Below are 11,090 nucleotides of genomic sequence, written 5' to 3' on the forward strand. Positions count from 1 at the left end.
AGAAGGTGTTCAGGACGTTACTGCGGTGAAGATTTACAACATAGAAAGTGTTTAAAACTGAAATCATCCACCAACAAGGCTCCAAGAATGAACCAAATCAAGGATGTCCAGTAAGTGTGGCTCAGCTGGAGCTCGGATGGAGGAGGTGAAGCAGGAGGTGCAGCCCCCAGCTCCTCCTCCTCCTCCTCCTCCTCCACCCGGAGCCGAACCCGCCCTCAGCTCACCTCTCCCCGGCTCTGTAGCGCATCATCCGGCCTCAGACCTCCACCTCGGCGTGACCTCAGCAGCGGAGATGATGCCTCCTCCTCCTCCTCCTCCTCCTCCAGCTCCAGCACATCTGTAAGAGCAGCTGCTAAAGGTAGGATCACCACTCCTGCTCTCCTCTGCAGCCCTTTCACTTTCTGCACTTATTGACGCGGGTGTTGTCGCCGGAGCTCCTCTTACTGCACCAGTCAGAGTCACTTCTTCTTCTCCAGCGGGGCTTCGAGCAGAGCATGAAGTTTCAGGCACAAGATTTCACAGTGAAAGTTCAGGCTTCACTCCTCGCTGCTGCTCTAATGGAAGTCTGCGGACTGTGAGGTGTGTAATTAAACTCTTAGGGCTGCCTGCAGAGCTCCTCCATAATGCATTCACTTAGTTGGAATTATCCTCCTCCTGCAGCCTCCTTTTAATGAGACTGGATGAAGCTGCAGCTCTGTGACCTCAGGTATGGAGAGCACACATGACAGTTTAGAGTCTACGCAGCACTTTACTACTTTAAAAGTCTATTTTTATGTGTACCATCTGAGCAGCTTGTTTTAACTCGCTGATTTCGGTTTCGACCTGATGCCGTTTATTTCCAGAAGTGAGAAACAGTGGGAGGATGTAACACATGCAGCAGGGGTGAAGGGTAGCTGTGTGATGCCCTGTCACACTGGGGTTTGTTGAAAGAGAAACTGCGGCTCAGGCTGGAATTTTTACTCTGAATTTACAGTAAAACCCTGGTGGCTGTGTCTGCAGGTCGTCTGCTGTAGTTTTGCAGTGTTAAGTGTGTGATTTTCTTCAACAATGACCATGTAATCGATTACAAACTCTACAGGAAGATATAAAGTTTGCCATTTAATACTGCAAATAGACTTTTTAATAATGCACTATATTTATAAAGTGATGCCACTGTAGTCAACATTCACTTTTACTGCAGTGAATACGATTTTTTTTCCCCTTAGAAACTAGAGAAACTGCTGTGAGCTGCAGAAACATACCACAAATAACAATCCCAGAGAAGAGGAACCTTCAGAGAACCTTCAGAGAACGCTCCCTGATGTGTTTGCTTGGATTTGTTTTTAATGTAATCCACAATTAACATCTACTAACTCACATTAAGAAACGCATGCGACACTAAAACAGCTTAAACATTATAGGATAAAGGTTTAGACAACAAGAAACGTTTATTCTGAGGCAGCGACGTATCACGAATTCTAGTTTATCAAATATGTATTGTAGAAATCCAGTAATGTTAAAAAAAAAAGTATACATGTAAACAAAGTTATCAATAATATTCCCAGCTGCTTAACTCACGTCACTCCTCTAAACACGGCTCCATGAAACATTTTTCAGTGAATTAATATCGGAATTTTTTACAGCAGCCTGCAGTTAATGTCCATTCTTCTTTTGGTCTCCGTAACAGTGCCAGATTGTCAGAGAGGGGCTGTGTTTTTACTGTAATTTAAACTGTAGCATGTATCAAGGACTGCAAGGTGGTTAGCATCGTTGCCTCGCAGCAAGAAGGTTGCCGGTTCGCATCCCGGTGGGGGCACCTGAATCTTTCTGCGTGGAGTCTCCATGTTCTCCCCGTGCAGCGTGGGTTCTCTCCGGGTTCTCCAGCTTCCTCCCACACAGTCCAGAAACATGTTGAGGTTAATTGGTGATTCTAAATTGTCCGTAGGTGTGAATGTGAGTGTGCTTGGTTGTCTGTCTCTAAGTGTAGCCCTGTGATAGACTGGTTACCTGTCCAGGTGAACCTGCTTTCACCCTGAGTCAGCTGGGATAGACTCCAGCCCCCCATGACCCTAGTGAGGATTAAGCGGTGTATAGATAGTGGATGGATGGATGTTTGGTCTGAGAGATGTCAGAGTGACAAATGTCTAAGATATTCAGTTTACTGCCACAGAGGAGGAAAGAAACCAAAAAATATTCATAATTAAGAAGGTGCAATCAGAAAAAAATGTGTAATTTTTCTGTTAATAAATGGCTCAAACTGATGAATCAGGATCAAAGTAGCTGACAGTTAGTGTAATAGTGTAAAACAAATTGATTAATTGATTAATTGTTGCACCTCTACTAGCTCAGACCAATGAGGCTGCACATGTGCACAGCGAGAAACGAGAGCAAAACACAGAAAAGGAAGATTTGGCTGCAAAAAGAAATCAGTTGTACGGAAATATTTCAGCTACACAGAAGGACGACGTCGACCAGAGAGATTCTCCACCACCACACGACTATCTGACCGTTTAAATCAGCAGCACAAAGTCACATCTGACTGTCATCCAAAGCAAAAAATGGAAGAAGTTCCAAATGGCATTTTTGAAACTGCTTGTCATTGTTGATCCGCTCTCCTCATTCTAATGTGACTAATTCATTCCAAGCAGTCATTTTTAGTCATCTGGTGCAAATTCCTGTATTTTCTTTAAAGCGTAAATCACAAGAAAAAGCAAAATATCACGATGTCAGTGTTTTCCAAAGCGCTGCTGACCCGTTAAATGACTCAACGTGAGTTTTCTGAGCAGCACAGCTTGTTTTTCTTGCAGTGTTTAAGACATGAGGTCCTGGTGGTGCAGCTCAAAGCAACAAGGACTCCAGATCCTCTGTAAAGCATCAGCCGGACTCCACTGAGCGGAAATAGAAGGAATTCTGGAGAAAGGTGCTCAGACATTCTCTCTTTCTGCGGGCTTTATTTCACGAGGCCCCGCTGTGGCTCTGAGGGGTTACACAAGCCGCAGAGGACGAGCTCGCCCACGCTGTCTGGTGTCTGCTGGACGGGCTGTGGAGTCTGTACAGCAAGCAGAGAGCGTGCACCAAAAGAGTGTATGACAGGACAAAGCTGGAAACAGGATCTGAAAGCCGATCAGTCGGGCTCACGTGGAGAAAGCTTCTCAGGGGTATCGATCGGATGCCAGAGGCCCCCGTCTGCCATGTTGCGTGTTTATTGTAGCACAAACCCGAGATGCCTCTGCAGCCTCATCCGTCAGCCTTTCCCACTTAGCCGGGATGAAGAAACGAATCAAAGCGGCGCGGCGGTTAATATGAACAGGTCAGCATAACAGGAGGAAGAGCAGCTTTTGGTTGCTGTGCAGGCAGAATGTGCTGCTCCATTAGACTGACAGTGGATCTGGCCCGAGCCACCGCTCCCCAGACGCCGAGTGCCAAAGAGACAGATGCAGCTCTCTGCTGAATGTCATTTCCTCATTATGGCTCCAGCAGACCAGAGATGCTCGACTCCGTGTGTGTTTGCGTGCAGCAGCTTTAATGCCCGGCTGGTTTTCACTTTCTCAGTGCGAGGGCACAAAAAAAATGTTTTTCACAGCCTCAAACCAAAAAAAAAAAAGTGTGGATGTGTTTCTCTTTCACACCTTGTATCAGAACAAAAAAAAAGAAGTGTTTTTTTTGTCACTTCTTCCTTCTCCTGCTCTGTAACAACTCTACTTTCCAAACTCCAACCTTAGGTTTGAAATGCATGTTGTGTATTTTTTTGTTGTTGGTTTTAAATCACCAAAATTGCAGCATTTATCAGAGCCCGAAACTGTAAAAGTAGAAAAATTCTTCTTTATTTTTATTTTTTGAAATTTAAGACAATTCTGGAGCTAATCCTGTGTGTTCTGTTGGGAAAATTAACCAAATCTTAGCTTAAAATCACCTAAAATGCAACAAAAACAAACTCCTTGTACCAGATTCTGCAAAAAAAAAAAAAAAATTTAAACAAATTCTGCCCTTTTTGTCTCAACTGGGAAGCCGTGACTGACTCAGCAGCAACCAGCGGTCAGGTTGAACTGCAGGCAGTGTCTCCACAGAGCAGATAGAAAGCTAGTGTAAAATAAATCACACTACAACTTTCCAATTGTCCTTGAACACATCATGCATGCCGTGCTATTCCATTGGGATAATTCCCCAAACTGAAGATAAAAATCGTAATATTTAATTAAAATCACTTCATTCCACACGTCTCATTTTATAAACTTGCAAAAAATAAAGCCCTTGATCCTGTAAAAAGGAAAAAAAATTCTGCCCCCCTTACAGCAAAGTCATGACTGACTCAGCTGTGACCACCAGCTACAAGACAAAATAGCATTTTTTTCTCGGCTGAACTGCAGGCAGTGTTTCCACAGAGCAGAGAGGAGATGACAAGAGAGACTGAGCGGAAACTAACATCTTGTGGATCGATAAAATAAACGCGGCATGGCTCAGAAACAGTTGAACAGAGGAGCAAGTTGTTGGAGGATACATCCAGCATGGTGGAACAACTGTCTGACGTGCAGAGTAGAGTTAAAAAAAAAAAAAAAAAAAGTTTGCAGGAGCTGAAAAAACGTAAAATCTTGTCCAAAACAACTGAAAATATGTCCAAAATGACACAAAAGATGCTAAAAATAACAAAACCTAATGCAAAAGGATCGCAAGACTGAAAAGGAGAGGAGCAAGCTGTTGGAAGTTACAGTCAGCGTGGTGAAACGTCTTTCTAAAATATCTGGAATACGTAGAGCCATCAGTTTTTTCCACATGTTGATTCCAGTTTTTTTTTTTTTTTTTAATTTGCAATAAAAACAAACAGTTAAAGACATTAGAGACTGACAGATTACTGATGCTAATATTTGTCTATAATCTGTTTTGTTGTTTTTATTGACCGATTATAAATTAAACGCGCCCGTTTGGGTCGGATGCAGCCGTCCCCGTCTGCCCGTCGTCACTCTGTGGCCTCCGGCAGAAACACAAACCGCAAAACCCGAACGAGATTAACAAGACAGAGAAGAAGAGCAGACGTAACAGCAGGAGACAAACGGTTATTGATCCCAATCAGTCGATCTGACAGTAAACAGAAGGGAAGCGTCCTGACGTCAGCGTTCCTATTCAGAAAGTTCTCTGCCTCACCAGGAAACAAGGGCTGGAACTTCTACTTCATATCAGTGTCCACAAAAAGAAAGAAGAAGAGGAAAAGCCTGGAGCTGCTGCAGCGTCAGGTGGCAAAAGCAGCTTTGAACTGTTGAACCACGAAGCTTCACCGACTCGTCCGACTTCTGTCTGCTTCCCAAACTGAACTCACACCCGTCTGGTCGCCATTTTCAGAGTGAAGATGAAGAAATTCCTGCTGTTGAGGAGAATCTGGACTCAACATGTGACTTTTTTTTATCCACAAAGCTTGAAAATAGGTGGAAAAAGTGCCTTGAAATTAAAGAAGACTTTGTTGAAGAATAATGCAAGAACAGTATTTCTACTGTGACGTTTTCTGGTTCTTTTTGAAGCACATATTCAGTGTTAGTAATCCTAGTTATGAATGACAGGTTCCTGCTATTACATGTTACTAAAATACAACATATATCGGTTTTAAAATATCAGTTATCAGTCTTTAAATATCGATAATCAGCATCGGTCCTGCAAAAGTCTTATCAGCTGAATTCTAAAAGAAATTCATTTTTTACCTGATGTTTGTTATATTGATACGTAAATAAAACAAGAATAACTGCTCTGAATGGATTATTTGACCCAGAAACACCCCATAACCTGCTGGCAAGTTGTCTTCAAAAAAGAAATCCAAAAAATTAAACCATTTTTCTGAGCTGAAACTGTAAAAACACAACAAATATTCTAATTCCAACCATCTTTGACCTAATTATGTGTAATTATTTTTGAAAAGTTTGCCAAATCTGGGCTTAAACTTGTACTAATTCAATCACAAATTCTGCATGTCTCATTTATAAACCCCAAAAAGTTATCGGTTGAACTGCAGACGGTGTCTAGACAGAGCAGACAGACAAGAGCATCTGAGAGGTAAACAACACAAACCGGATCGATACAATAAACGGCTCAAAACCTGTAAACGTTGCAAAATTATTGTCTATTGCATTTGGAGCCCATCTTTCTCCAGTGTTGGTAAAACCTGACAGAAAACTAATAGATTCAGTTTTCAATTTTCATGCTGCACAGAAGACATTCCTGAGTCCTCTCTCCTTCACTTCATGATTGTTCTGTTTCTGTGGCGGTGCAGGACTTTATATTGTAGTTAAAAATGAGCAAGAGTGAGAAAAAATGGTGCAAAAAAATAAAAACACCCAGAGTTCAGAGTGTTAATGATTTTCCTTTCACCTCCTCTTCCTTCCTCAGACAGTCCCATGGGCCTTAGCAGAGGGACGCCAGCAGAGCGGAGATGTTCAGAAAGAGGCCTCCTCCAGGTCAGACCTCAAACACATTCTGTGCATTTAGTTTTCCTTTGGTGATCCTGGTGGCTTGATGAGGATGAAACCGGAGGGACATGTGTCTTCAGTTTCTCCTGTTTTACCTGTGCCTTGTTGTCGAGAGTGTTTGTGGCAATTATCTAATTAATCAGCAACTATTTTGATAACTGATTGAGTCACATTTTAAAGACAAAAAGTCAAAATGATGCATCCAAAGCATCCTCTGTGGCTTTAAACTGAATGCTTTTTTTGGGGAACACTTTTTGTCACCTTTTATAAAACAGACCAAACAGCTAACTGTGCACGGTGATTCATTTGAGAAAACAAACAGCAAATTAACAGCATTAATCATTAGCTGCAGCTTTAATTAACGTACACAGGCTGTGAGGGGAATTCTGATCATCCAAATCAAGTCTAGAGTTGTTCAGGGATGCATCAACAGAGCGACCTTTAATCACGTAGTGCACTTTTACAGTGTGGCTTCCTTTATACTCTGCGGGCTAATAAACAGGCTGAGACGACTAAATAATGAGACCAATTCAATTATCTGTCATTGATTTCTACTTAATTTGAGTGGATTTGGAGCTGCCCATTGTTCACTGTACAGTAAACCCAGCGGTTGTACTTACATCAGGCCGGTCTTGTTGTTTAGTAGCTGCAGCTCTTATGCAGACGTCCAGTCGAACTGCGTCGTCACCGCTGACGTCTGAGCAGAGTCGCTGCTCAGACTCCTGCAGCCACCTTCTTTTAAGTCAGTCTGGACAAGGAAAAGACAGCAAATAAAACATCTTTCACATCCTGCAAATGCATTCAAAATGTAAAAACATGTAAATGTTGGAGAACAGAAGCCTAGATTTCAAAATAAAAGCAAGGAAAAGGCAACGGGCTTTTATTTTGAACTATACTGCTTGACTTTAGATGCAACAATACCTCTGATAGATCTTTTTTCTTTTGTTAATCAGACATGTGTGACGCCTCCCAAATGTGAAAAAAAAAGCTTTGAACCTGAGCAGAAATCCACCTGAGCTATACAGTCCAGGGTTTGTAGATTAAAACTAATTAATCTGATGTAAAAGGGAGCCTCCTTCACACATAAAGAGGGGATGAGTTGACATATATTATGAATTAAAAATAAAATAAAATTGGAGTTACTTCTAAAAACAAAAGACGCAGAAGAGAAAACTGCGTGTGTTAACTCAGCAGGGAAAATATGAAATGAGGAAAGTTGAGTTTAATATTAGACAAAAGGAAAGAAACAAACAAACACACGAAGAAATGCAAATTCACTGAGTGTTCCCCTGAGACAAAAACTCCAGACTAAATATTTCAAAGTAATACAGAATGTTTGAGAGCTTTACTGCATTTATACAATATTATAGTTTGAATCATCACCGGGTGCCTGAGTTCTGTGGGTTCCTTCACATAAATAAAGTTAAAATTAGTTCAATAAAAGACATAAATCGGGGCAGAAAAAGCACAAAGTGACACATAAAATCTCTACAGAAACCAAAAAAATACGCATTTTGTCTGTTAAATGTTCCAACAAAGCCTGCACAAGAAATAAAATCCACATGAGCTGTGGATGCAGGATGCAAAAGGGATCATAACGAGGCAGTGACAGTCATTTTACTTCGAGTGAGGCAGAGGACTGATGCATTACAGGACACTGACTGTGATTTGACATGTCAGCAAACTCTCTAAATCTTACAAGCATATGTGAACATGAACTGGATAGATAGTTATTTAATCTGGAGAAATCGTCACTTAAAATATTTGTTAGTTGTGTTGATAGAAATGCAAATTCACTACTATGTGTTTCTGTTGTTTTATATGTGATGTGTTAAACTGACGTAAAGTGGATTTCTACAGTAAATTTCCTCAGCTGTCATCACCTGACTCTTATTAAATAAGTAAATTTAGATTTAATGTGGAGAAAAAAAACTACATAAAAAGCTCAATTTTTGTTGGTTGTAGTGATAGAAATGCAAATGCTCTACCTTGTGTTTCTTTTTTTAATATGATGGTGGTGTTAGTCTGACATAAAAAGTTTTGACAGTAGATGTGCTCTGCTGTCATTAGAAGCTTCATTATCATTTTACTGCAGTGCAGAGCAGCACAACAACAAAACATCTTCATCCAGTTACTCCTTTGTCTATATGAGCATGAACTGCCTGCATTTTGATTCATTCTGAAATGCAAATCCATCACTTTGTGTTGCTTTAGAATTAGTGTGTGTGAAACGGACATAAAACATGAATTTTGACAGTAAACTTACTCTGCTGTCATCACCTTTACAGCTCTGACTCTTAAATGTAACATTAAATAGGTTCACTTTGACTTAATCTGGAGAAAAATCTACTTAAAATGCTCAAATTTTGTTAGATCCAGTGTGTTGCTTTTTTATACATGTTTGATGGTGGTGTTAATCTGATAATTAAAAAAAGAAAAAAACAACAAGAAGAAGAAGTTTTGACCGTAGATTTTGACAACAAAACAACCAAATCTCACCACCCAGATGTGAACACTAACCGGGTGGATTGTGATTAATTCTGTAGAAACATCAACTTAAAACGCTTCTATGTGTTGGCTGCGGTTCAAACGCAGCTCCATCACGTGTCTTGTGTTGTTGTGCCCTCAGCTGCAGACGTGCGCACGTGCAGCACACTTTCACAAAGTGCACGCACATTTAAAAAAAAAAAAAAAAAAAAAAGCGCGTGTCCGCGAGCGATCGGCTGTCTTTTTAACGTATAGGCACGAGGAGTTCAGCCGGGGCCGCACGTGCCGCGGCACCTGTCTGGCCCCGCCCACTGCGGTGCACCTTCGCGTGGAGGGGAAACCGGACCTCCGCGCGCGTCATTCCGGCTCCGAGCTGCAGGAGTCCGGTTGCAGCCCACTCGACGGTTTCGGAGCCAAAATGGCGCCCCCGGTTTCCTCAGTCAGCTGTGGCATCCCCCTGCAGAGGCGGTCTCCATGGCAACGCGCATCCCCCCCAATCATGCATTACGTAATGCTTCCAGCGGAGGAGACTCGAGCTGTCTGCGGCTGATTGATGAAGCTGCAGAATCCGCGAGCAGGACGCTGATTTGTGCAACTTTTTGTGCAACATTTCTGCAACGTTTCTCGCGTTTATGAGCAACACAAGTTCGCGGACACATAAGCCGCAGATTGACCTTATCAGAGAACATGACCTGCGGGAGGGGGGGACACGTGTGCCTGGAGGGGGGGAGAGGAGGAGGGAGAGGGGGGAGAGGAGCGCCGCCACCGGACCGTCCCACTGATCCAACTCCGCTGAAGTTGCGGCTCCGTCAGCGCGTCCTTGCGGAGGCGATGTGACGGCTGCAGCTGCGGCGCACATCCGGCTGAAGCTCCCGACGAGATGACGGTGCCGAAGGACATCCCGGAGAAATGGTTCCCCGTCGTCCTGCCGCTGCACGGGAGGAAGAAGAACGGGGTCGGCGGAGGGAAGTCCAAGAAGAAGAGGCGGACAGGTACGAGTCCGCAGGCAGGCTGTTGATTCTTTACAATAAACATCATGTGTCATCTTCATCCCGAGTCCAAGTTTCATTTCTTTCATCTCATCCGTTTGTGTGGAGATCAACCATCATCACATGTCCGCAGACCGGGATGTTTGTGTCACCTGCTGCTGCAGCATCAGATGCAACAAGATGGAAAAGCAGCAAAATAACTTTAACTCTTCATAGTTTCATGAGAGTTCTGCAGCTTTTCACTGTTTTGTTGTTGTTTTTAGTCTCAAATGTCCCAAAAAATAGGAACTAACAGGTCGAAGGTGACTCAGAATGAAGTTTATCTGATTCCTTCTGTTGACAGCTGAAGGAGAAACAAAACAAAACATTCAGATTTAGGGGTTCCACTGTGGATTAGCTGACGTAGACAGTATTGTTTTGAGGCTTTAAATGTGTTGATGAAGCGGTGATGTGATTCAAGACGTCATCTTTTAAAGTCAAGCTCCAGTTTAATATGAACTGCGTAACAGATTCACATCACTGCAGCACGAAGCACCATCACAAGTGTGACTTTAACATAAAGAGGACGACAGGAATCTGTAAAACTATCGACAGGACAGTTTAAACTCTGCTGCAGAAGGTGCAGCTGCTAAATAATGATGCTGGGCTTTATGTCATGCTGTATATATATATATAGAAATTAAAACTGGTATGTTCGAGCATCTGGGGAACAAAAGCAAATCAACCAAACAAATAAAATAAAGTAAAATACTCACAAATAATCCAAAAACTACAGCAGCTTTCCACAGTTAAAAAATGTTTTTTAGCCTTAATTGTACACGTGATTATGTGTATTGTTGGAGGCTTTTAAAGTTTATTAAAGTCTATTTACATGTGTTAAAACAATTAAAGTAAATAGATGATTATATTTTAATTTAAAAAATGTGTTGTGACTGATGTTTTTAAATATTATAGTCTAATCAAATCATATTTTTGTTATAAAAAAAAGTGTAAATCATACAAGATATCTGTCATTTTAAAAACCAAATCTGTAACATTTACAGAGCAAATACTGTTGTCACTTATTATATCTAATTTGTAAAATATATTTACAATATTTCACTTGAATTTATCTGTTTCCATTGAAGTAAAAATAAATTGTTTGTAAAATTGACCAAAAAACATATACATCTGTTAGAATTTTATT

At 41.6% G+C, this 11,090-nt stretch overlaps 1 protein-coding gene across 1 annotated transcript in view; it reads left to right on the top strand.

The window, feature by feature from the left end:
* Nucleotides 1-452: 452 nt before the first annotated feature.
* atp8b2 (ATPase phospholipid transporting 8B2) overlaps nt 453-11,090 on the top strand; it is a 47,213-nt gene continuing 36,575 nt past the window's right edge. The window contains exons 1-2 of the mRNA XM_008287734.1: nt 453-579; nt 6,349-6,416. Coding sequence (XP_008285956.1) covers nt 6,392-6,416 — 25 coding nt within the window. The 5' untranslated portion in view covers nt 453-579; nt 6,349-6,391. The remainder of the gene's footprint in view (nt 580-6,348; nt 6,417-11,090) is intronic.

This window comes from Stegastes partitus, unplaced genomic scaffold (assembly GCF_000690725.1).
Source record: "Stegastes partitus isolate 25-593 unplaced genomic scaffold, Stegastes_partitus-1.0.2 Scaffold517, whole genome shotgun sequence".
NCBI classification, from domain to species: Eukaryota; Metazoa; Chordata; class Actinopteri; family Pomacentridae; genus Stegastes; species Stegastes partitus.